This window comes from Macaca mulatta, chromosome 5 (assembly GCF_049350105.2).
Source record: "Macaca mulatta isolate MMU2019108-1 chromosome 5, T2T-MMU8v2.0, whole genome shotgun sequence".
NCBI lineage: Eukaryota > Metazoa > Chordata > Mammalia > Primates > Cercopithecidae > Macaca > Macaca mulatta.
This window is the reverse complement of record NC_133410.1, coordinates 40,083,944-40,111,224: the sequence shown is the minus strand read 5'-3', so window position 1 is coordinate 40,111,224 and position 27,281 is coordinate 40,083,944. Positions and strand designations below refer to the sequence as shown.

The 27,281-nt window shown below is 45.6% G+C and overlaps 1 protein-coding gene across 32 annotated transcripts in view; it reads left to right on the top strand.

Moving 5' to 3' along the window:
- Positions 1–27,281, top strand: part of APBB2 (amyloid beta precursor protein binding family B member 2) — a 408,181-nt gene that overhangs the window by 350,846 nt on the left and 30,054 nt on the right. The window contains exon 1 of one of the 32 annotated variants that reach the window (XM_015138253.2): positions 11,572–11,686. The exons of 29 other annotated variants lie outside the window; for them this stretch is intronic. Coding sequence is in view for 1 of the 3 variants with exons in the window: in XM_078003328.1 (XP_077859454.1) it covers positions 26,768–26,823 (56 nt within the window). In the remaining 2 variants the exon portion in view is untranslated. Of the gene's footprint in view, positions 1–11,571; positions 11,728–25,523; positions 26,824–27,281 lie in introns of those variants that run through there. 2 more of the 32 variants (XM_015138252.3, XM_078003328.1) reach the window with 2 other exon arrangements.

Sequence of the window (27,281 nt, the reverse complement as noted above, 5' to 3'; positions counted from 1 at the left end):
GGATTTCTGAAATTCTGAAACTGAGATTGCTTATGGTTCCGATTGGTCACTGGATTGTTGTGTTCCTAAAGAAAGATTATACAGCTCACTTCAATGATGCAGTTTCCCCTCTTTTCCTCAAAAAATTTTGTACATGAGTGAAGAAAGCAGAATCTGTGGTCCCGTAAAGCAGTGATGCTCAAATTCAAGTGCATGTCAGAATCCAATGTGGGTCTTTTTCAAACAAAGCTGGCTCTGCCCCAGCCTTAGTGGTTCTGATTAATTCAGTAGGTGTAGAGTGGAGCCTGAGAATTTGCATTTCTACTAAGTTCCCAAGTGACACTAATTCTATCTGTGGACCATACTTTAAAAATCAGCTGGGTGTGGTGGCTCACCCTGTAATGCCAACACTTTGGGAGACTGACATGGGAGGATTGCTTGAGGCCAGGATTTCGAGACCAGCCTGGGCAGCATAGCAAGACCCCATCTCTAAAAAAAAAAAAAAAAATAGCCAGGCACGGTGTACCTGTAGACCTAACTACTCAGAAGGCTGAAAATTTAGAGCCCCTTTCAAGACCCTAGGAGGAGGGCTAGCAGTTAGATCACATGGTTTTTGTAAAATGGTTTTGCAAAAGGAAGATATTTTTGTATTCTTAAAAAAAAAAAAAAAAAAAGGCCCCAGAAATTGTCTAAACTTTAGGTCCTACAAAACCTAGATCAGCTCCCTGGTAATTGATAAATATAATTAACTAATATATATGAAAGGAATACAGACTGTACTCAAGAGAAGTTTTTTGTAGGCGAAGCAGTCCCTAAGTCCCAGGAATGAGGATACATGGGGACTTCATCTCAGAGAACAGGAGCCCCATATGTGAACTTTGTGTGGAACTTTAATTGAGTGAGCTTAATGGAGCATTTAGGCAGATGAAAATTCAAGTTGATCTTCACTCACCTGCTAAATGATCAGTTTGCTGTGTGTGATGTATCAATTTATTTGTGACAAGAGCAGACGATTTGGAGAATGAGACAGGTTCAGATGTTGGCTTCACCTCTTACAATTGAGTTCACTCATTCCCTCTGAGCCTATTTTGTTTACAAAAAGGGTGTTGGTAATAATAATAGCTAATTTAATAGGGCTAATGGGGTGCTATAGTGACATGATAGATATGACAAATGCTCTGAAGATAGAAAATGCTGCTCAGATGTTAGTAGCTATAGAAAGCTAACAAATAGTATACTCATCGTTTATATTAATAGAATGACTAAAAGGCCATTCTGCTAGAGAAGGAGTCAGTAGACTTTTTCTGCAAAAGACCAGACAGTAAATAGACTTTGTAGGTCATGCTGTCTCTGCCATGTTAGGCAAAAGCACCCACAGACAAGATATAAATGAATGTGCATGGCTGTGTTCCAATAAAGCTGTTATTTATAAAAACAGGTACAGAATGGTGATACACTAAAACTGATCTAAAAGGACACTGTTCGCTGGGCGTGGTGGCTCATGCCTGTAATCCCAGCACTTTGGGAGGCTGAGGCAGGCAGATCAGTTGAGGTCAGGAGTTCAAGACCAGCCTGACCAACACAGTGAAACCCCATCTCTACTAAAAATACAAAAAATTAGCCAGGCGTGGTGGCGCACACCCATAATCCCAGCTACTTGGGAGGCTGAGACAGGTGAATCGCTTGAACCATGGAGGCGGAGGTTTCAGTGAGTGGAGATCACACCACTATACTCCATCCTGGGTGACAGAGCAAGACTCTGTCTCAAAAATAAAATGAAATAATAAAAGGACACTACCCTTCAAATTAGGAACTTCCAATTGAATGTGAAGATAAAACAAATAACAGCAACCATATATGATGTTTTTATTTAAACTCAACACGGAAGGATCAAAATTATATCAGCCTCAGTTTCTGTGGCCTTCTAATGTAGCTAATATCTCTTTAGGGGATGAGGGCACATAGGTGGAATAGGAAAAGCAAACTGAGGAGGAGGAGAGAGGCAAGATTAAGAACAGTTGAGGGTGAAAATAGCCGCTTGTTTGTTTTTATGCTTCTTGGCACTGGAAGTAGTGATCATTGGGTAAGCTCCTGCTTAAACCATCCTCTGGGATTCAGCCTCAACAGTAAGCTCCTGAGCATGGAGTTTCGTGACCACCAAGAAAGTAAAGTGGTTCTATTTTGTAATCTCCTAATGAATTTTTAAAGATGACTGATGGTGTCCAGGTCTGTCAACATGGAAAACTGAGATAAACCCGTCAAGAGACAGTTGCCCATCTATCTTAAAAGGGAAGTTAATTATGAACCATGAATAGAGCCTCTGTAATCATTCACATACAGGTTTTTGTGTGAATAGAAGTGTTCACTCGTCTTGGGTAAATACGTAAGAGTGGGATCACGTAAATACGTGTTGTAGGGTGACAGCATGCTTAAGTTCATGAGAAACTGCCAGCCCACTTTGTGAGGAGCTGTGCCATTTTGCATTCCCAACAGCAAAGTAAGAAAGTTCCGGTTGCTCCACATCCTCACCAGCAGTTGGCATTGCCAGGATTTTTTGGTTTGTTTGTTTGAGGGTGGTGGTGGTGGTGATCTTAGCATTCTAAAATGTGTGAAGTGGTAACTCACTGTGGTTTTAATCTGCATTTTCCAAACCAATGTTGAGCATGTTTCATGTGCTTGTGAAAAACATTTGTCTTCTTTGGTGACGTATCTGTTCAAATGTTATTGCCCATTTAAAAAACTGTGTTGTTTGTTTTCTTATTACTGACTTTATTCATAGTTGCCAAAACTGGAAACAGTAAAATACCTGTCAACTGGTAGAAGGATACACAAACTCTTGTACATCCATGCAAAAGAATTCTCAGCCATAAAAAGGAATGAACTGTTGATACACTCAACAATTACGCTAAGTGAAGGAAGCAAGTTTCAGAAAGCTAGGTATTACAGGACCCCCTTTATATGACATTCTGGAAAAGGCTAAACTGCAGGGACAGAAATCAGATCATTGGTGGGCTGGCAGTGAGGGAAAATTATTATTTATTTTTAAAGAACTTCTCTTGGCTTCACTCCCTAGCCCCTACTGTCTTACTCTCCTAACCCCACCTTCCCAGCCATGGGTTTAGTATCAGTTTCAGCTTGAGTTTCTGAGGCAGAAACACAAACATGATTTTGTTGAATTATAATCATGGAACTTGCCAGACAGCCAGCTTTGTCCTTGGCCCTCCATGACTCTGTCCCTATGTGTGCAGTATCCCGGTATTGCAAGTATTCCTTGCATTTCTGCCTTCCAGGGAGAGCAAGCCAGGGGGTTGAGTGGGGAGATGGTTGAACATTTTAAGAATTGAAAGGACCAAACGTGGTGGCTCACACCTGTAATCCCAGCGCTTTGGGAGACCAAAGTGGACGGATCACTTGAGGTCAGGAGTTCGAGACCAGCCTGGCCAGCATGGTGAAACCCATCCCTATTAAAAATACAAAAATTAGCTAGACATGGTGGCACATGCCTGTAATCCCAGCTACTCGGGAGGCTGAGGTAGGAGCATTGCTTGAACCCGGGAGGCAGAGGTTGCAGTGATCCAAGATTGTGCTACTGCACTGCAGCCTGGGTGACAGAGTGAGACCCTGTCTCAAAAAAAAAAAAAAAAAAAGAGAGAGAGAGAATTGAATGTTATGCTCGTTCCCTTAGGATTCTGAACCACGGAGGATAACAATTTATGCTCACCCTCACTACCCCCTGCAGCAGTTAGGAAGAAGAGATGTGGTGGGTGGTGGGAAGATAAGTCAAATCTCTTTATAGTACAGGGAAGGCCAGGGAATGGCCCACAGTCTTTGGAGGAGTGAGAGGTTTTTTCTGCTGAATATTGCATGAAGAAAATGAGCTATGCTGCCTGTCTAGGGCTTGGGAATCTCTTCCACTTAACAAAGATTCTTGTTATACACATTTATTATAAATAGCCTTTGCATTTTATAGGGCTGAACAGGAAGACTCCAGGCCATTGAGCAGGTGAATTTCTTTTCCTTTTTTTTCAAAATTTTTGTTAGAGTTGAGTTAAAGAGATACTGTGGCAACCCTGGAGGTCTTTTAGATAAAGGGCACATCCTTATGTGAGTGCAAGCTGAGCTTCTGCTGTGACTGATAAGTCTTGTGGGGCAGTGGGGGCTTTCTTTTACAAATACACATTATAGATTCCTCCAGGAGCAATAATCAGGTACACAGTGCTTTTTTTTTTCTTTCTTTTTATTGAGATGGAGTCTCACTCTGTCACCAGGCTGGAGTGCAGTGGCGCAATCTCAGCTCACTCCAACCTCTGCCTTCCCGGTTCAAGCAATTCTCCTGCCTCAGCCTCCTAAGTAGCTGAGATTACTCAGTGCCACCATGCCCAGCTAATTTTTGTATTTTTAATAGAGATGGGATTTTGCTGTGTTGGCCAGGATGGTCTCCATCTCTTGACCTCCTGATCCGCCTGCCTCAGCCTCCTAAAGTGCTGGGATTACAGGCGTGAGCCACTGCACCTGGCCTACAGAGTGTTTTAAAATAAGTTGGGAATATTACTGTTAGTTAGTCCACAACTCCCTGACTTTCTTTTCTTTTTTTTCTTTCTTTTTTTTTTTTTTGAGACGGAGTCTCGCTCTGTCACCCAGGCTGGAGTGCAGTGGCCCGATCTCGGCTCACTGCAAGCTCTGCCTCCTGGGTTCATGTCATTCTCCTGCCTCAGCCTCCCAAGTAGCTGGGACTACAGGTGCCCACCACCACGCCCAGCTAATGTTTTGTATTTTTAGTGGAGGTGGGGTTTTACCGTGTTAGCTGGGATGGTCTCGATCTCCTGACCTCGTGATCCGCCCACCTTGGCCTCCCAAAGTGCTGGGATATACAGGCGTGAGCCACTGTGCCTGGTCTTTTTTTTTTTCTTTTCTTTTCTTTTTTTTTCTTTTTTGAGACAGAGTCTCCCTCTGTCACCCAGGCTGGAGTACAGTGGTGTGATCTTGGCTCACTGCAACCTCTGCCTCTCGGGTTCAAGTGAATTCTGATGCCTCAGCCTTCCGAGTAGCTGGGATTACTGGCGTGCACCACCATGCCCAGCTAATCTTTGCATTTTTCATAGAAACGGGGTTTCACCATGTTGGCCAGGCTGGCCTCGAACTCCTGACCTCAAATGATCTGTCCACCTCAGACTCCCAAAGTGCTGGGATTACAGGTGTGAGCCATCGCACCTGGCCTCCCTCGCTTTCACTGTCCAAGCTCATTGAAGATCTTTTTTGCTGCTCATTTGTCCCTGTGGTCATGGTTTGGATGATTCACGTCTGGATTCTTGCTACTCAAAGTGGAGCCTCTGAATAAGAACTTGGGCATCACCTGGGATGTAGTTTTTAGAATGACAGGGCCCTACCCAGACCCACTGAATCAGAACCTGCATTTAACAAGTCCTCAGACAATGCATTTGCACACTGAAGTTTGAAAGGCATTGATCTACCTCAAGGTCCTGCCAAAACATCCCGCCTGCTCTGTTGATAACCTTGTTGTGATGTTACCGTCAGAAACGTACCCGTGGTGAATGCTTCTGCTGTCCACATAGGTGTGAGTATAGATGCACGCCACTTTGCCCCAAATGCACTTCATTTGTTAAGTGCTCAGTGCTGAACTGGGCACAAAAGATACAAAAACAAGTAAAGCATGGTTGCTGCCTTCAAGGATCTCAGAGTGCAGAGCGGGACACAGGAAGAGCTGCAGCACCCCATTCTCCAGTGTCTTTATCTGTCATCTGACTTTCTCCACTGACACAAAGTACCAGTCCCCTTCTCTGGAAACAGCTTTGAATCCTCAACGTACAGCCCACCGAACACCTGCCTCCAAATCATTTCAGTCAGAAGGGACAGTACTTATGTGAAAAAAGCAGGGAGTCTGAGACCTACTGAGTCACACCCTCTAGGTGAGACTGTGGCATTGTCTTTCTTTTTTTTTTTTTTTTTTTTTTTTTGAGATGGAGTCTCACTCTGTTGTCCAGGCTGGAGTGTAGTGGCGTGATCTCGGCTCACTGCAACTTCTGCTGCCTGGGTTCAAGCGATTCTCCTGCCTCAGCCTCCCAAGTAGCTGGGATTGCAGGTGCCTGCCACTGTGCCTGGCTAATTTTTGTAGTTTTAGTAGAGACGGGGTTTCACCATCTTAACCAGGCTGGTCTTGGACTCCTGACCTCGTGATCCACCCGGCTCGGCCTCCCTAAGTTCTGGGATTACAGGCGTGAGCCACGGCGCCTGGCCAAAACTGTGGCACTGTTATTTTAAGTGTTAGGATGCACGTTATAGTTTGAGACCACTAACTTGGGTGCTGCTTTGATATTCTCTGATTATGCAAGTGTCATACAAATGGATGTTAAAATAGTCTCAAATATTTAAGGAATCCTTCAGGGATTCTCTTATCCTCAATTCATGAGATTTTGAAGCGGCTTCCAAGTTCAGAGCTGCTTTTATCTTTGGCTGAGGCAGTATAAGGATCTTTGTGGATGGTACTTAAGGATAGTTCAAATTCATATCTATATATTTTAGTAGCATGTTCTCTAGGAGCAAATGACAGTGCTTTGTTCTATAATGAGTTAACAGCATGAACAGTGTCATGACAATCCTGTGACTTTCTTGTTTAATGTTTGTACTTATCTAATCAAACAAATTGAAATTGGATTATGGCTGTTGCACATTATATCAGTTATTATCCAGTTAAATGCAGGTCTGAAGGAAGTAAAATTGATTTTTCTATGCTACTTGGGGACATCATAGGTTATTGGTATGCTGGTTGAATTTTCAATTAGGTTTCTACGAGAGAAAGATGAGTGGTTAGGTTTGTTGGATTTTTTTTCTTTCTGTATTTTGTAAATAAACTGTGATATTTCATTCTAATTAGGAAGTCAGATGCCTTTTAAAAGTTGGGTGATCAGTTTCCATATTTTTATTTAAAGCATATCTGGCTTTTTAAAGTGTATCATAATTCTGATGAAGATTTTTATTTTTAGAAAGAAAAAAAAGAAAACAATAGAACATCTTCATAATAGTTACTACAGTAACAGCTACCATGTTTATCAGGGAATGAGCTGTAATATGTACCAGAATTTCACACATAATTGAACCTATCTTTCTATGAACCAGACCTGTTTTTAAGAAACTGCCTTTATTCCGTAAACACTGTTTGTGTGCCTGCTCTGTGCAAGCCCCATGCCCAGTTAGTAGGGATTCAGAGTTTATCTAACATAGATATCCTTCACAAAAACAGATGTTTTATTTTTATTCATTCATTCATTTATTTTAGAGATAGTATCTCGCTCTGTAATACAGGCTGGAGTACAGTGGCAAGATCATAGCTCTCTGCAGCCTCAAACTCCTGGCAATACTTCTGCCTCAGCCTCCCAGGCAGCTAGGACAACAGGTGCAAGCCACCACACCTGGCTAATGTTTAAAAAAAAATTTTTTTTTTTTGAGACAGAGTCTTGTTCTGTCACCCAGGCTGGAGTGCAGTGGTGTGATCTCTGCTCACTGCAACCTCTGCCTCCCAGGTTCGAGTGATTCTCCTGCCTCAGCCTCCTGAGCAACTGGGATTACAGGCACATGCCACCACGCCCAGCTAATTTTTGTATTTTTAGTAGAGACAGTGTTCCACCATGTTTGCCAGACTGGTGTCGAACTCCTGGCCTCAAGTGATCCGTCCACCTTGGCCTCCCAAAATGCTGTGATTACAGGTGTGAGCCACCTGGCCTAATGTTTAAAATTTTTTGTAGAGATGTGGGTCTCGCTATATTGCCCAGCTGGTCAGAAATATGTTTTGTTACTACTTAATGCATCGAAAGCAAAGCAGTGGGCCAGAGAACACAAAGGCAAGGATGACGAGCCCTCAGGAAGTAGGGAAAGGCCTCATGGGAGAGATGGCGTTTGTTTAATCTGGGACCTTAACTGGTAAATAGGCATTTGCAAAATGGAAATTTGTTATTTAAATCATTAAAGTATTATATGCTGATTACCTGGTCATTTAAAAAGATCTCTCAAAAAATAGTAACTCATTAAATTTAATCAATAGTGGATGTATTAAGCACTTACTGTATGTCAGGAAATGTGCTTACTGCTGAAAATACAATGGGAAACTGCCAAGTCAGAGAACAGTCACCGAGACCAGCCTCAGGTTTGATAATGTGCTGGAAGGACTCACAGAGCTCACTGAATGCTGTCATTATGCTTGTGGTTGTGGTTTGTCACAGGGAAAGGATTCTGATTAAAATCAGCCCAAGGAAGACGCACGTAGGACAGAGTCCAGGGAAGTTCTGAGCTTTCAGTTGTCCTCTCCCCACAGCGTCCTGGGCAGCATAACTTCCCTGGCATTGCTGTGTGACAGCAGCACAGAGTATTGGCAACCAGAGAAGTTCATCCAAGCCTTGGTGTCCAGGATTTTTATTGAGGCTCCAGCCCGGAGGCACAGACAACTGGTCCAGGGCTAATCTTAGTCTCGAGCTCCTCCAGAGGTGGAGCTGATACTGCATGGGCCAAACGCCCACCCTAGATCACCCAGTTAGACCCTCTAGTGTGACCCAAGGCCCCTAGGCAAACAGAAACACTCCGGTCAGGCACAACATTCCAAGGTCTTCGAGTTTACCTCCCAGAAGCTGAGGGCAGAGGCTCTCTTCAGCCAAGGTTAAATTCTTCACTGTACAGAAACAAAACCAGACTCTGTAAGTTTATAAAGCTCACTGTAAAGTGAAGGAGATTAATAATAAATGGATGATTTTCCAAATATTTAATACCCAGCTGCAGCAGGGGTATGAAGGAAAAGCCTGGGATGCTGTCAGGGAGGACACTGCCTGTCAGGAACATCTTCCAAAGGAATCAACTTTTGGGCTGAGATTCCTAAAAGATGAGAGGGATTCATCAGGTGAGCAGTGCAGGGAAGAGCATTCTAGGAGGGTCACAGTCAGCGCAAAGGCTCTGAGGTGGGAAGTAGCTGGGCGCGGTCCAGGAACTGGAAGAAGAAAAGGGGGCTGGAGCAGAGACCAAGGGGAGGGAATGTGGTTGCCGCATTGGAGATAGAAGCAGGGACCTGATCCCAGGCGACCAGCCTGTGAGACCCTGAAAGTGATGGAGACTTTATCTTCAGTGCAATGGGAAGCCACTGTGTGGTTTTAAGGTTTGAGCATGGATACTCATATTTGTGATTTTTGTTTTTGAAGGGACACACGTGTGGCTCCTGTGAGAATAGCTTGTTAGAGATCAGTGGAGGCAGCGAGACTGTTAAAACACAACTGCAGGCCGTGTGCGGTGGCTCACGTCTGTAATCCCAGCACTTTGGGAGGCTGAGGTGGGTGGATTACTTGAGGTGAGGAGTTCAAGACCAGCCTGGCCAACATGGCAAAACCCCCTCTCTGAAGCACAAGAATCACTTGAACCCAAGAGGAGGAGGTTGCAGTGAGCCAAGATAGTGACCCCTGCACTAGTGAGACTCTGTCTCAGAAAAAAAAAAAAAAATGACAGCAGCCCTCCTGATGAGAGATGATGGCTGGAACTAGGGTGGCAGCATGGAGTTGAGAGAAGGGGGCAAGTTGGAGAGAGCAGGAGGAGGCAGAATTGGTAGGACTTGTCACACATGACTTCCTGCCAGCAGACCCTCAGCTGTCACACTTGCCGCACCCTGTGGACATCTGGCAGACCCATCTATTTGTTGCTTCTGCCCTCCCATAGACAGAGAACCAGACAACCAAACTCACTGGAATGATGTGTAAGGAAGGAGAGGCAGCCTTTGAAGGGGTACCAAGTACAATCCTGTTAACTTGTTTCTTATCTCTGAGCTTGCTGCTCTCTGTTCTGGCTGCTGAACCCCAAGTCTCAAACCTTCTAGCCTCACTTGCAGTTTGGGCTGTGTTCCAAACAATTGTGGTTGCCAGAGCGGTTTACTGTCAATAACTTTTCCGAATAATTGAAGCGTTACTGATCATAGATTCAGAAACAGCATGAGTTAAATCACGCTCTCCCTAGAAAGACATCTGTTAACCGGAAAAGCCTAATATAAAATTTTCTGCACAGAACCTGGCACTTAGGAGGAGCTTAGTAAATGTTGAACAAATGAGAAGACACCTGATCATCGTTTAAACATGAACATTAAAGTTTTCTGTACACCTGTGGTGTGTTTTACCAAACCCGAACAAGACCTCCTACTTACATACTCCCTTGATTTTCCATGTGTATTTCCTATTTTCTGTTCCTTTCTTTGTAAAAGGAGTGTATGAGGCTTCGAATATACCCAAAAACGTGGCAAATATGCTCTGCCTATTTCGCTCTTTTTGTTTTTTTGAGACGGAGTCTCACTCTGTCACTCAGGCTGGAGTGCAGTGGCACGATCTCGGCTCACTGCAACCACTGCCTCCCAGGTTCGAGCAATTCTCCTGCCTCAGCCTCCCTATTTCACTTTGTTAACTGGCCAAATAACTTATGCTTGCCCAGAAACAATTAAAAAGAGGAAGTACTTTTAGTGCTCACAGAATACAGTCAGTAAGAGACCTTGGATTTTCCTTTCCAACTTGTATATTGACTAGTGGCTAGCCAGGACTCTTAGAGTGCTGTCACTTAGCCAGTTGGACATTTTCTGCTTCCATGTATATGGGGGGAGGGGGATGCCTGTGGGATCTTGGGTTCAAGTCAGCATTAAACAAAAGGTGTCTTAAAAGAGGTAGGGATTACAAAAGGGTGTAGGGGTGAACTGCTAAGTGCTTTGTGTAAATTGGCAGGTAATCTGTAAACACTTGCCAGCTCAGTTCAGAATTTGCTGCGTCCTGAAATCTGATTCTTCAGATTTATCAAACTACAGTTTGGTTTCTGTCTTTCTGCCCAAAGGCTTTTTGGCTGTGGGCTGCAATACCTTCCTTTCCCAACCAACGCTCCCCACCCCCCATTTCCCCACTCGCCCCACAATCAGGATCGTAGAAACCTAGCCTAGTGCGGTGGCTCACCCCTGTAATCCCAGCGTTTTGGGAGGCCAAGGCGGGCGGCTAACTTGAGACCAGGAGTTTGAGACCAGTCTGGCCAACACGGTGAAACCCCGTCTCTACTAAATAAAAATAGAAAAAATTAGGCAGGCATGGTGGTGGGTGCCTGTAATCCCAGCTGCTAGGGAGGCTGAGGCAGGAGAATCGCTTAAACCCAGGAAGCGGAGGTTGCAGTGAGCCGAGATCGCGTCACTGCACTCCAGCCTGGGCGACAGAGCGAGACCCTGTCTCAAAAAGAAAATAAAAGAAACCAGAAACACAGCAGGCCTAGAGCATCAACTTTTTCTAAAGAGGTTCAGTGGCTTTGAATGAACTTTCTAAGTCCTGAGAGTCCAAAAAGGGAAACGTTCGTTCCAGGAAGGGAGTATGTGGGGTGGCGGATCCTCTTTGCCGGCCCTGAGCCAGGCCTTTAGCAGCTGGGAGCATCTGGCGGGAGCACCTCGCGGGAGGACCGCGCTGGACTGCGGCCAGGCGGGGCGGGGCCACGCCCCTCCCCAGCAGCCAATGGGCGGCGGCGGCGGCGGGCGGGCAGCGCGGGCGGGGCGGGGAGGCGCGGGCGCCGCTCGCTTCAACTTGAGCCCCGGGCAGTGCGCGCTGCTGCTTGAGCGACGGCATCCGCTGGCTGGTGCCGGCACCCTGGGGCTCGTCGTAGCACCTGGGGGGGCATCCCCGCCCGACCTCGGAAGGACCGGGAGACAAAGGTGAGGAAGTTGGCGAAGGAACGGCGCGCCTTTGTTTGCAGGTGCGTTCAGAGGGAACGGGGGTCCAGGCAGGGACGGCGAGGCGGGCGCGGGAGACCCGCGGGACAAAGGCTGCGCCCTCCCTTCTCCGAGTCAGCGCTTAGCGAGATGCCTGGTCCTGGGCGGTTGGAAGGGCTGAAGAGGGGGCCCCGCTGGTGGGAAGGAGGAGTGAGGCATGTATAAAATGGGGGGAGGCATCCTTGGACCCCCAATTCGCCAGTGCATCAGGACTGTTTGGGGTGGGCTATTATTCATTGATGTGGTTTGCACGGGGCATTTCTGCCGTGGACAGCGTTCTGCGATTGAGGCAGTGACTGCCTACGCCTTACATGCCCCGTGGTGAGGCCACATTTCTGTCTTCCTGTCTACATTAGGACTGAAAGATATTTCAGGGTTTTGGTAATCCAATATTTGGATTAAAAGCAATATTCTTTCGTGTAGAAAAACTGCATTTCCAAATGCTTTAGAATATTGGTGTGACTTCCATGCGAGAAAATATCTCAAATTCCCCAAATGTAGAAACGCAGCCAGCTCTTGGCACTGAGAAAGAAGTAGTGTTTTTGAAAGAGAGGCGTGATGATTTAAATATTGCTTACAACACTCTATTAGCTTGTGGGGGAATCTGTGCCTTTTCTATTATCTGTTTCCCTATACCAATATTGTAACCAGGCACGTCTATGGATTCCCTAATTAATGTGTAGCTGTGAATCTTCATTACTGCCTTGGGTGGGAGAAGGCGGGAGGAGGAGGCAATCCCATTAGTCTTTTTCTTTCTTTTTATAACTCTACAGCTGCAGCCTGGCTTTGACTTGTATCGTGAATGGGGGTTCTGCCTGCTTTCCTCATGCTGTTCTCTTTTAGGTTTTCTTAGGCCATTGAGCAGTTGGCCCCTCCTCCAGCCGAGCTCTGACACAAGAGTAGTTTGTAAGATTCTCTCAAGTTCAGATCCTTGCTGCTGCCTTTTAGTTAGTTGCTTTCAGAAAGGAATTATTAAGTGTCCTGAGGCCTTTCCTAAGAGGTTAGAAGCAAAATGTGTTGTGAGGAAAACAGCCCTAAGTACATGTTTGTAAATGTGGTCTGTAATTTTGTAAAAGTTATAAGTAAAAGAGAGTGTGAATTAAATGCTTAAGAGGGGAAAGACTTTCCGTAAAGCATCAGCCAGTATCATCAAAGAAGGTGTCATGGTGTGTAGCTCTGTAAGAACCCTACTTTCCTTTTTGTTTCCTTTTTCTTTTTCCTTTTTTTTTTTTTTTTTTTTTTTTTTTTTTTTTTTTGGAGACAGAGTCTCTCTCTGTCGCCCAGGCTGTAGTGCAGTGGCACAATCTCGGCTCACTGCAACCTCCACCTCCCGGGTTCAATTGATTCTCCTCCCTCAGCCTCCTGAGTAGCTGGGACTACAAGTGCACACCACCACACCCGGCTAATTTCTGTTTTTTTAGTAGAGACGGGATTTCACCATGTTGGCCAGGCTGGTCTCGAACTGCTGACCTCAGGTGATCCACCTACCTCGGTTCTCCCACAGTGCTGGGATCACAGGCGTGAGCCTATAATCCCGGCCTAATTTTATCATTCTCATTTTGCAGATGTGAGAAACCCACTTCTGTAACAGCTGCCACGATTTTTAGTTCCAGTTTTTCTGCAATGGGGATAATCTATTTAATAGGTATTTATTGGACACCTGCCATGTGCTGGGCATTGGTGCTGGTATAATATTAAGTGGTATAATAAATACAACAGGTGGCTTCTTCCTTTCTTGGAGCCCACACTATGCTGGCGTGGGGCCCATTGCAGGTCCTCTGCACCGGAGCATCCCTGGGAAGCAGTGTGGATGACACCGAGGTGAGACAAGAAGATACTGCTGCTGCCCTGGAGGTCAGCTAAGCGCGTGGCAGTAGGTGCAAACAACAAGGGGCCTCAGGTCATCTGCACTCCAAGGGTGGAAGTATTAATCAGACCAGTGGGCCACTGGGCACTAAAGTCGGTCATCTTGAACTTGCTTACTTTGATCCGTGGATACCTCTCAGAGGAGCCTGCAGCTGCAAGGAGGGGCAGAGCTGAGTTCTAAAGAGTTCGAACATTGGCATTGTTGATTTGAATGGGGTAATTCCAGTTTGTAACAAAAACTATCAGTCATGCAGCCTCCTTGTCTCACCTCTACAGCTTGACAACCCCTCCAGGAAATGAATTTCTCTTTTTTTTTTTTTTTTTTTTTTTTTGCAGATGGAGTTTCACTTTTATCGCCCAGGCTGGAGTGCAGTGGCATAATCTTGGCTTACTGCGAACTCTGCCTCCCAGGTTCAAGCGATTCTCCTGCCTCAGCCTCCCAAGTAGCTGGGATTACAAGTGCCTGCCACCACGCCTGGCTAATTTTTTTGTGTTTTTAGTAGAGACAGGGTTTCGCCATGTTGGCCAGGCTGGTCTCGAGCTCCTGGCATTAGATTATCCATCCGTCTTGGCCTCCCAAAGTACTGGGATTACAGGCATGAGCTACCACGCCAGGCCTAGGAAAATGAATTTCATTCTGTACCACTGGCTGAGCAAAGCTTTATGTCTGGCCAGTCTCCTGAGTGTTAAGAGATGACTTAACTATGTCCCTATTTACTCTCCATATACATTTCGTGGGTTTTGGAGAGTAAACTGATGGCACATAACCTCTTATCTAGGTTTTCAGATTTTTCCACAAATCTCTAGGATCACAGAAAAACATACTAAGTAGTAACTTGTTTTTTTAAAGGGCCTATGTTGAACACAGAATATGACATATTTGAGAAGTTCTTAGACTTTTGGATTCCTTGGGCCCTAACATAATACCTAGTATAGGATGCCCTCCATAAATAACCCAGTTGTTGAATGGGCAGATGAATGAATGTAGATTAAAATACTTCATTGTCTACTTTTAGGGTTTAGTTTTGACCATCCATGTGCTTAATGTTTATAGTCTAATGGTTAATATGCTGTTCGGCAGATAAGGAACATCCGTGTGTCAGGCACCTTGTGAGGCAGCATGAAGGACTGAGACAGACAAGGTCCTGTTCGAAGAGGCAGGAGATAAGCTGGAAAAACAACTCAGGAAGCAAGATGATATAGGTTATGCCGAGTGCCTTGAAGACCATCAGCAACATGATGCAGCAGAGTAGCTCAGACGGGAAAGGGGCCATCAGGAGGCAGCCCATCCTAGGAGGCGACATTTGAGCTGGGCTCCAAGGCTGAGAAGCCAGCCACATGGGGAGTGAATAGAAAGCACTGAGGAACGGCTGGGCGTGGTGGCTCATGCCTGTAATCCCAGCACTTTGGGAGGTCGAGGCAGGTGGATCACCTGAGGTTAGGAATTCAAAACCATCCTGACCAACATGGTGAAACCCCATCTGTACTAAAAATACAAAAAAAATTAGCCAGACATGGTGGTGCATGCCTGTAATCCCAGCTACTCGGGAGGCTGAGGTAGGAGAATCACTTGAACCCAGGAGGCAGAGGTTGCAGTGAGCCGAGATCATGCCATTGCACTCCAGCCTGGGCAACGAGCGAAACTCCATCGCAAAAAAAAAAATAAAAAGGAAAGCACTGAGTAAGTGGAGCACTCAACATGCACAAGGATGAAGAGGAAGCCAGTGGTTTGTGCTGGAAGAGGTGGATGGGGACAGGATCCATTAGGGCTTCTGGGCAGTGGTTAAAGGTTTGCCATGAAGTGCCTATGAAGAGGGTTAACCAGGGGAATGCCATAATCTAGTTTATTTCCTACAGAAAGATCTCAGGGAATGAATGTTGGGAACAGGAGTGGAAACCGAGGGACCAGTTGGCCAGCCCTGGTCCGGGAGAGATCAGTGACGTGGCAGAGGGCATGAAGAGAAGCAGGCAGATGGGAGAAACATGGAGGTTGAACTCGCCAAGTTGACTGTACAAGACGCAGGAAGGGGTGTGATCTAGGACCACACCTGATTACTTTGATGCGTTGTTTATGTCTGTGGAAAATACATGCTAATAGAAGTAATGACTGTTCGAGGACAAAGTTATTAAGCCATGGAACAACTCTCTTTACATTTATGTTGTGTGAAGACCTTGATTTGGGCTAGACATGGTGGCTCATGCCGGTAATCCCAGCACTTTAGGAGTCCGAGTGCCCCCAAAGGATCACTTGAGGCTGGGAGTTTAAGACCAGCCTGGGCAACGTGGCAAAACCTTGTCTCTACTGAAAATACAAAAATTACCTGGGCATGGTGGCGCATGCCTGTAATTCCAGCTACCAGGGAGGCTGAGGCACGAGAATCTCTTGAACCTGGGATCGCGCCATTGCACTCCAGCCTGGCCGACAGAGAAACACACTCTGTCTCAGAAAAAAAAAAAAAAAAAAGAAGACTTTGACTTTTCTTTGGTTTTCCAGTGTAGATGAGCAGACGTATCCATCCAGTGCAATCGTGTGTATTTGGCCATTTTTCCAAGATGTTTTCACCCTTCCATACCCTTTCTGTCCTTCTCAACTGGTTATGAGACCTTTGAGCATTTTTCTATGTTCTGGCGTGAAAATAAAGAATCAGACTAAGAAGAGGAGATAGGTTTAAGCCTTAATTTATACGGAATTGTTCTACCTTTGTTCCCAATTTATAAGAATCCATTCATAATTACTTTTTTTTTTTTTTTTGAGACAGAGTTTTTTGCTCTGTCACCCAGGCTAGAGTGCAGTGGCACGATCTCAGCTCACCACAATCCCCGCCTCCCAGGTTCAAGTGATTCCCCTGCCTCAACCTCCCAAATAGGTGGGATTACAGGCACGCACCACCACGCCCCACTAATTTTTTGTATTTTTAGTAGAGACGGGGTTTCACTATGTTGGCCAGGCTGGTTTTGAACTCTTGACCTCAAGTGATCCACCCACCTCAGGGTTGGGATTACAGGCATGAGCCACTGCGCCCGGCCCCATATTTACATTTGAAGTTTCTTCACATGCAGCATCCTCTGTAGTTCCGAGTTGATATTCTCTCATAAATATAAAATTTGTTCCATATGTATTTCAATTAAAAGAAAGTAACTTTCTTAGTAACTTTGCAGGAAATTCAGTGAGCATTTTGAGAGCTAGAGAAGCCATTTCCTTATAGATGTAAAGCAGAACTAAATACTGAGTTTCTGATAGGATTCTCTGCCCCCTTCTTCCAGCTGCAGAATTGTGAACATGAAAGCTGATGACATGTTTGTCAGAGAACTTGAGTTTTGAGGTAACTTTGGTTTGGTTTTGCAATATATATATATGCATAGAAAATATTCCTTTTGCAGTCAGTATTTTGAGCAGATGGGAAAGGGCAAGAGTGACTGGAGCTGCCAGCCATTTCAATCTAGACGCCTGGACTGGGTACCTTATAACATGTAAGCTTGTCTGGGGATGAATAAATTATAGCAGTTGAAATAATTATGATAGAGGACAAGCAGCAGCCGAGGGCACAGTTGACAACGGGGCCAAGTTGGCCTGATTCTGTCATATCGGAGCATGCATCTGTTTGCCAGGTTACCTGAAAATGCTGTTTTCGAGGATTCTGGTGTGTTTTGTTTTTCTTCGCCCTCCCCCTTAAAACATTGTAAGAGCTATCGCCTGCTAGTGACCTTTTAGAAATAAAATGGCTGGGGCAGACGTCCGCATGGCAGCTGCTTCACATGTTGGGCATCCGTGTAAGATTTCAGTTGAGCAAAAGGTTGTTTGGTTCTAAAGCATTTGCAAGTTGTAAACGCTCTTACTCCTGCATCCAGTGCTCTTACTCCTGCATCTTGGTGGAAGAGTTTCTAGCCAGCCCTGGAGTTTGTCACCTGTAACGAGAATTATTCTACCATCTCAGCCAGTCACAGGGTCCCTCGATTGGTTTACACTCTGCTGTTAACATTTTGAAAATGTTCATTGTTTTTTTGACAGGGAGCCTTGCATTTTTGTTTTGCACTGAGCTCCACGAAGTATGTAGCCAGTGCTGTCCATATCGTATGTTGCACCCTGGAAACAGATTGTCCTCTAGAGCAGGGGTTGGCAAATTTTTTCTGTAAAAGGCCAGATTTTTTTTTTTTAATTATTTTTTTGAGACAGGTTCTCACTCGGTCACCCAGGCTGGAGTGCAAGTGGTGTGATCACAGCTCACTGCAGCCTTGACCTCCTGGGCTCAAGCAGTCCTCCTGCCTCAGCCTCCTGAGTAGCTGAGACTCACAGGCACCACCACACCTGGCTATTTTTTAAAATAATTTTTGTAGAGATGAGGTCTCGCTATGTTGTCCATACTGGTCTCGAACTCCCAGGCACTGGCCACATACTAAATATTTGAGGCTCTTGGAGCCATGCAGTCTCTGTTATAACTACTCAGCTCTGCAGTTGTGGCGCAAAAGGAGCTGTAGCCTCTGCATACGTGAATGAGTGTGGCTGTGGTCCAATACTCTTCATTCACAAAACAGTGTGAGATTTGGAGGGGATCATAATTTGCTGATCTCTGATCTGAAGGACCTACATAGAACCCTTAATGACAATTCAAATAGGGATTTCGTCACTTGGAAGTAAGAAGGTTCAGTCATCTTTGCCCAGCTGTGTGTTGTGTTGAAAATTAGCCCCCTGGCCGGGCGCGGTGGCTCAAGCCTGTAATCCCAGCACTTTGGGAGGCCGAGACGGGCGGATCACGAGGTCAGGAGATCGAGACCATCCTGGCTAACACGGTGAAACCCTGTCTCTACTAAAAATACAAGAAAATTAGCCGGGCGAGGTGGTGGGCGCCTGTAGTCCCAGCTACTCGGGAGGCTGAGGCAGGAGAATGGCGTGAACCCGGGGGAGCGGAGCTTGCAGTGAGCCGAGATCGCGCCACTGCACTCCAGCCTGGGGCACAGAGCAAGACTCCGTCTCAAAAAAAAAAAAAAAAAGAAAATTAGCCCCCAAAGAGACTTCCTGCAGAAGGTCAGGGTCTTTGAGCCTCTTTTTTTTTTTTAGTATGACATACTTATTTTAGTTGTCAAATATGGACAATAACAGGAAGCCAAACTCAAATAATAATAATAGGGTGTTACAAAGCCGGGCATAGTGGTACCCACCTGTAGTCCCAGCTACTCTGGAGCCTGAGGTGGGCAAATCACTTGAGCCAAGGAGTTTGTTTCCAGCCAGGACAACATCTAAGACTCCGTATCTTAACAAAAACAAAGCAGGATGTTGCAGCAGTGGCATTGTGGTTTTTGTTTTTTAAAGATTCTTCATCATATTCAATGAAAAAGGAAAAAAAAGATGCTGAAACAAAGAGACAAACTGCCTATAAAAAGTAACCTGAATAGCAGGGCACGGTGGCGCATGCCTGTAATCCCAGCACTCTGGGAGGCTGAGGCAGGCAAATCATCTGAGGTGAGGAGCTTGAGACCAGGCTGGGCAACATGGCGAAACCCCGTCTCTACTAAAAATACAAAACTTAGCTGGGTGTGGTGGCGCCAAGTCATCGCAGCTACTCGGGAGGCTGAGGCAGGAGAATTGCTTGATCCTGGGAGGCAGAGGTTGCAGTGAGTTGAGATGGTGCCACTGCACTCCAGCCTGGGCAGCAGAGCGAGAGACTCTGTCTCAAAAAAAAAAAAAAAAAGTAACTTTAGTAAACAGAAAGAGTACATATTCTTTCAAACTGTATCAAGAAGTTAACTCCTACCATTATACTCTAGTACCTCTGAGGGGGTGGGAGGAATACTTTGTGGGCGCCCCAAAGGGCAGCTTTTCAGTCCATCACTGCCTCAGCACGTATAGGAATGTGTTGTCTTGGGTCTTTTCCCAAAATGATAAGCAGGGGTTTATTTCTCTTAGAGCACAAATATAAAGAAAATTATCTGGGGATAAATCTTGATAGAAATCAATATACAAGGGAAATTGATATATTGACTTCTTCAGGAGCAGAGGAGCTATTTCTTATTTAGACAAATGTTCCAAAGAAGGAATCTCGTTAGGAGCTCTGGCAACATCATTGTTGTTTCTGCTGGAGATGATCAGAGTATAGATTCGCTTTGCTTTTAAACAGAGTCATGAGAGATTAATAATCTTCTCAGAACTTGCCTCCTGCCTGTTCAGATGAAATATATGTTTTATTAACATTGTTTCAGCTGACATGAAAACAGGATGTGAACCAAAGTCATTTTAAAAGTGCTGTCTGCAATGAGCAATAGCAGGAGAAAAAGGAATCCAGCCACCTCCCTACTGTTCGTGGCATCATTCCCTTAGCTTCTTACCAACATGATCGGGAAGAAGGGAGTTCTCTCTTTCCCCTACTTAGTTATTCACATATTCAAAAATATTGATTGATTGCCTACTGTGTGCTTGACAGTGGTAAGTGAACGGGCAGAAAGGTTCTTGCTCCATGAGCTTTACTTTTTTTTTTTGAGACGGAGTCTCGCTTTGTCGCCCAGGCTGGAGTGCAGTGGCCGGATCTCAGCTCACTGCAAGCTCCGCCTCCCGGGTTTACGCCATTCTCCTGCCTCAGCCTCCCGAGTAGCTGGGACTACAGGCGCCCACCACCTCGCCCGGCTAGTTTTTTGTATTTTTAGTAGAGATGGGGTTTCACCATATTAGCCAGGATGGTCTCGATCTCCTGACCTCGTGATCCGCCCGTCTCGGCCTCCCAAAGTGCTGGGATTACAGGCTTGAGCCACCGTGCCCGGCCGAGCTTTACTTTTTTGGTGGAGAGAGGGACAGGGTAGTTTCAGATGGCTGTGAGTGTTGACAATGACTGGGGGATCCTCAGGGTTCTTTTGGAGGCAGTGATGATCAGGATGATGAGGGGAGGGCCTGGGGGAAAAGCAGACCAAGCGGCTGAACAGCAAGCCCAGAGGCTGTCAGGCAGGGGCAGGCTTGTATGTTTCAGAGCAAAATGGTCCCAGTGTGGCTGGAGGCAGGGAATTTGTGGGGGGAATTGTAAGCAGGGCAGTCATGGAATAAGTGGCAACTGAGCAGAGGATGATAGGAAGGTAATTTAAACCAAACACAACACTTAATTACCTTCACCAGCTCCAGCAGTGATGGAACCAAAAGTCCAATAGGGACAGAGAGAAAGGCAGAGCAGAGGCTACTTCCAGTGAGGGGAGGGTCCTGAGCAGAGCCAATTAATTGAGAGGGAGCCAGGCTCAGGTGCTAGGTGCCCCAGAGCTACACGGCAGAGAAGAGCCCAGCCAGCAGGCCTGCATTCTGTTTGCGGATCCACCACCTGCTAGCTGTGGGCTTTGGAGCAAGTCAACTTAAACTGTCTGACCCTTCGATTCCTCATTTGTAAAGTGAGAGCCACGATGCATCCCCCTGCAGGGTTGTTGTGTGGCTTGGTGACAGTGCATACCAAGAACGGAGCCTGGAGAGACAGAAGCGAGCACAGTCAGGAGCCACGACTGTTACTTGGTTAGTGGTAATCAGCCTTCCTAGGGTTGGTGTCTGCTTTTCTTTAGATATTATTGAGTTTACATTATGCCAGAAATACTTGTATCTAGATGGAAGTTAACAAAATTCAGGCCTGGGCATGGTGGCTCATGCCTGTAATCCCAACACTGTTTGAGAAGCTGAGGTGGGTGGATTGCTTGAGCCCAAAAGTTTGAGACCAGTCTTTGCAACATAGTGAAACCTCATTTCCGCAAAAAATAAAAGATTAGCCAGGTGTGATGGCAAACACCTATAGCCCCCGCTACTTGAGAGGTTGAGGCCAGAGGATTGCTTGAGCCCTGTAGTTTGAGGATGCAGTAAGCTATGATCATGCTACTGCAGTCCTGCCTAGGCAACAGAGCGAGATCCCATCTCAAAAAAAAAAAAAAACAACAACAACAACAAACAAAATTCAAATGAAGGCCATATGTATTGGCTTTCCATGTTATCTACCTTAGTACTCCTTTGAACTGCACAAAGAAAGCCCGTTGAAAATTCAGAAAGTGATTTAAGAATATGCCATATCCACAAGAGGTCCTCCGCGTGGCTGGGTGCTCACCAGGTTTTTAAGTAGGAGTCTTGTCTGCACCTTGCCAGGAGTTTGTACCTTGATGGCGTTCTGGCATGGAAACCACTATGCTGTCATTTTCCCTGCTCTGAATCAGTTCTAAATCCTTATGCGTTCCTGCGCTTTGTCAGATAGGAGCCTTCTGGTGTCAGGGTGTTTTGTTTTGTCTTTTTGAGACAGTCTTGCTCTGTTGCCCAGGCAGGAGTGCAGAGGCACGATCTCAGCTCACTGTAACCTCTACCTCCCGGATTCTTACATCTCAGCCTCCTGAGTAGCTGGGACTACAGGTGTATGCCACCATGCCCGGCTAATTTTTGTATTTGTAGTAGAAACGGGGTTTTGTTATGTTGGCAGGCTGGTCTTGAACTCCTGGCCTCAAGTGATTCACCTGCCTCAGCCTCCCAAAGTGCTGGGATTACAAGTGTGAGCCACCATGCCTGACCTAGGATTTTTTATTTTTGTTTTACCATCTTGAGTTTCAGAAAGGAAGCTAACCCATGGTTTCACAGTTCAGGTAGAATTTATGTAACGTTATCCTTTCATTATACCCTAAACTTTAAAGTTGAAACTGGAACATGGCATAAATTATCTCTCACTTAACAACTAAATATAAGTTATGTGTGTATTCTTCTTTCTTGCAGATACTCAGAGATGCAAGATTTTTGCATTTGTTTTTCTTAATCTGTGATATAGCACAGATGAAAGCTGAAGCTCATTAATTCTTGCTTAAAGTCTTCAAAGATGGACTTTTAAAAATACTCATTTCCTGGTTGCTTTTAAATATCCTTTTCCCCCTCATTAGTAAGCGAACTGGTAACTCTTGTGTCTTCCCTCCAATGGCATGAGAAAGTCCTTTGTTTAGAAGAATGTGCCTTGAATTTCAATAACCTTAACCACTTTAAATCCTAGCTTTACACTCTTAAGTGCTGGAATTGTAACTTTCCCATCATGGCGTTGCTGGGCAGGACAGTGAGGTGGGAGGGGAGCTTGCTTTGGAAAGGAAGGCACGCTTGGTCAGAGGCAGGTGTTCATGTCACCGGTTGATCCTGGGAAGGATAGAACCTTTCCCTAAGATGAATTCTCTGAATGTCAGCCAGAAATCAGATGATAAATTTGCATAAATTCGGTGTTCATTTCAGTTCAGAGGCCTTTCACCTGTGGCATGTAGATTCTAAAGGGGCCTGGGGTTGAGTTTCAAGAATCACTGAACTGTTCCAGCTCTGCCCCCCTCCAAAATTGTGTATAAAATTGTGAGTCTGTGCACTTTTTTTGGGGGGGGCGGAGTGTTTTCATCGGATGCAAAGGTGCCTTGATCCAAAACAGGTCAGGAACCTTTCCTTTCTCCTGGTGGAGCTCCCCTTCCCTCTCTCACGTAGTGGTTGGCCTGGCCTGCACTGTGAGGCCATACTCAAGCCGCCACCCTGTAGGAGCTTTCTGTGGATTAAATGATGGAATCTTTTGGCACTCTCAGGACCTGAGGGCCTCTGTGATTCCCATTTTACAGATGAAGAAACTGAAAAACAAAGAGGCTAAGGGCCCTGACCAAGGGCAGACAGCTAATCACACACACACGCGCGCACGCACACACACACACACACACCCCTGAAGCTGGAGGGAAAAAATAAACTGTCAGACTCAGGAGCTGGTGCAAGAATTTTCATGACGTAAAGTTTTGCAGCGTGTACTTCATTGTCCTGTGGATAATGGTGAGATGTGTGCTCCAAAGGCTCGAGAGATGGCCAGTGATGAAAGACAAGCATCAAAAAGAAGTACGCAACACAGACTTCTGCAAAAATGGAGTGAGAAGTCTGTTGGCAAGTCCTTGCCTCGCGTGCTCAGTTTGTGAAAAGTGGACAGTCGTGCGCAGCATGAGAAGTAGGTGGCCGTGCCAGGGAACAGGAGACGGCGTCCTCTTCCAAAAAGCTGGAAGAGACATTGTCGTTCTGGTGTGCTGGGTTGTTTTTTTTGTTTTGTTTTGTTTTTTTGAGGAATTTTCTTTTCGTTTGGATTCCAGTTACACATGCCAAGTACTTGTGTTATTTCAGGCTTATATTAATGAAAACACTGCCAATTACTCCCGCATTTATTTTCCCAAGGAATAACGGCGGCGAGCATGCTGATCAGGCAGCCTGGGGGTGTGCGGCTCATGTGGAATTAATCTTGGGGTTTAATTCTTCCCACTGGCATCTTGTACAGCGAGAAGGGAGTAAGCTTACGCCTGGCACTACATTTAGCCTTCTCCACCCTCAGACGGGCTTGTCTTGTGCAGAAGCCCAGCTTTGAACTGATGTTTTCTTCCCAGCACATTTACAAGGTGCTGAACTGGAGTAGCTGCTGGCGCTGTCTGTGACTCTTCTGGGTTTTTGAATGACATTTCAAAGCTCACTCTGCGGTCTCTATTGGTGGCTGATTTTCACTTTGAGACTTAAATCAAGCAGTGTTTATTAACCCCAAATGGATTAACTGTATTAAAAGTTTGCAGTATCGTTTTTTCCAAGTCCGCCTTCAGGGAAAAACACAGTAGCTACATCTGGATGGTATGTTTTTAAGTGAATCACTAGCAATGGATCTGATTTAAAATATCCAAGGCTACAATAATAATTATACACAAAAGAAACAGGTTGTATTCTCAGATTGTTAGGTTTTTAAAGTTTTTGTCACATACTACAGATAGGCTTTTTATTAAGAATAAGAAATTGAAAACATTTGGTATAATTAAAAGCAAGTCAAAGCACTAACAAATCCTTTTCTGATAAAAATCTGAGCACTAAGAAGTTCCTAGCGCATCCATTCTGAGTTTAGGAACCCAAGAATTAGGGAGGTTGTGTGACTTGCATAATGTTACCCAGCTGTGGATTCAGACTGGGACCAGCATCCAGGTCTCTGGGTCCTTTGCTGATCTTGTAAATTGCTACCCAATCATGGCTTTGATAGGTGGAACCGAGTAGCACAGAGGGAACTGAGCCAAGAGGTGACTCTCCAGCATCGTATATCAGCTGGGGTCCAGCAAACCTGAGCAGAGGGCCCCTGCCCCTCCCCCAGGTCACTGTCCTTCCATGGGAGACAGTCCATCTCAAATGCTGCCCAGTACAACCCAGCCAAAGAGATGAAGCTGTTGGATGACGCAGTGATAATAGCTGTTAACATTGCAGGTTATTGCAGCTTTGTTACATGCCCGGCACTCCCGTGCACACATCATCCCGTTTAACTTCATGCTTATAGTGCCCCTGAGCATTATGAGCATGAGCAGGTGTCCTTATCCCCTCTTCAATGATGAGGAAACAGGTTTCACAGGGCTTACCACGTAACACAGTGTGCCTGGCACACAGTGGGGCCCTGGAAATCTATGTTGAGTAAATAAAGGTAGGCAGTGTACTTGAAGGAATATAGCTACCCATCTGGATTTGAGCACAGCTGTGTCTGCCTCTTCAGCCCAAAGACCCTCCTAGGAATTTTTAGCCACCTCTTTCCTTACAAAAGTTCACCAAAAGAGAGAAATATTCCCTGTTCCTCTAAAACCCTAGGTACTTGGCCAAACCCTTTGGCCCTACCTTGAATACCTGTGCGTAGGGACTGTGTTTGCCATTTAGGAGACAAACCATTAGGGGGCTCTGCAGGACTGTGTAGAAATATGGAGTACCCATCATGGGTGCATCTAAGACGAATTCGAGTCCTGCAGCTTACCGTCAAACTCTCTTCCCCATGTAGTAGCTATGTGACCTGTTTCCTCAGCTGTCAGAACAGTAATACTGACCTTGTTCAGTTACTGTTAGGGGCCAGACAGAGCTCAATAAAGGGTAACTGTTGGCTGGTGTTATTGTAATCATTAATATTGGTCTTTTTAGCTGCCCTGGGGCATGCTGACCACAATGGCTTCCCTTCAGTACTGAGGTAGATTTGCATATTTTATCACAGAAGTCAAATGTGCTTATTGTGTAATTTTCAAAGAGATAAAGTAAAATCCCCTATAATCCCCTTTCCATATTACAGTTGACAGTTCGGTGTTATATTCCAAGTTTTTCACTGTGTATATATAAAAATACACATGCAAACATTTTGTTGTTTTTATGAGACCATGCATCTACAACTTGGCTTTGTTTTTGCCCCACTTACTAGTGTGCCATGGTCATTGTTCTGCCTCAGGGTGAGCAGCTCTTCCTTTCCACTTAATGACTTTGTGGTTCACTATCTGGTGCGCTTGGCATTTCATGCCATGATTTTAGCTCCATCCCTGCAGGGTCCTGCTGGCCGCTCCATGACCCTGGCCGTAGAGTGCCCGAGAGAATGGGTTTCTGTGAACATTGGGTTTCTTCCTTTCCTCCTCATTATCTATCCAGTACTCCCTTCCTCTCCGGTCCAGTTGCTCTGTGTATGGTGCATGCAAATCGGCTGTGACAAGGCCAGAAAGGAATGGTGTGAACTCCATGGGTCAGGGGGTTAAGTGACTTCATTAGGGTCCCAGGCAGCTCTGGGCAGCTCAGGGAGGGAACTCCAAGAGTGTGGCCCCAACCAGACTTGCACTCTGCTCCTCTCTCCGTTCCATTCCTCTCTTTGCTGACACATCTCTGATCTCTCCCACTTTGAGCTGTCATCTCCTGTCTCTCCCACTTCCCACCCCTGCCCTTGGCCTTCTGTGCTGCCTCCCTCCCTCCCTGTTGCCCTGTAAGGATGCAACTCAGGAAAAGTGCCTGGATTCCAGTGGTGTAGCTCTGTTACTAGAGTGTCCGGAATGTCGGTAAAACAGGTAAGGTTGTGTCCATGCCGTTGTTTCTGTATGTTTTGTATTGGGAGCAGGTGGAGCTGGAAAATGAAGACACGTCCTCTGCCAGTGTTTACTGCAAACAGTTTCCTGTATTTGACTGTGATATTTTAAGCTTGATTACCTCCCCCGGTTGATATGTTGCCTCTGTAAATTCAGCTGGCATCTCTTGGCTTCATCGTACTGTGGCTCAAAATACACACTTCTGGGCGATACAGTTGACCTAAAATAAGCACAGAAAGCCTATTAATCGCTGCAGAGTTGGGAAATGAGATGAGCTGTCAGTGCTCAGACTCACTGTTAACGGGGCTGTGTTATTTGCGGGAAGCTGTGTGAATGCTAACGTGTTGTTTCTGCTCTGTTCCCTCACGCCTTCCCGGATTCAGAGAGAGGTAACCGGCCGATTTTCACTTCTCCCCGCTTTGTGGTGTCTTAACGTGTCTGGCAAAGCTCACTTGCTTTCTTCATGTCGCATTGCCATCCTCACAAACATCCTTGTCTTTGAAAGGCAGAACTTTTGTTTTGTTTGGTTTCATTTCGCCTTTTATCACCAGCATTTAAAACCGAGTCTGGAATTGCGTCTGCGTCCCTCATCCTCTACTGTGTTTGACCCTGGTTGTAGAAGGTGATGGGCTGAGTGATTAAGTCTAACACCAATGTGGTCAGTCTTACTAACGACTGAGAAAAATCTCATCAGCATGACAGGGAGTGAATGTGATGGAAATAGGGTATGTACCATATTGTAGAAGGAGGCTTTTCATGCTTCTGGAAAAATCACATGGCCAGGTGTGGTAGCTCACACCTGTAATCCCAACACTTTGGGAGGCCGAGGTGGGTGGATCACTCGAGG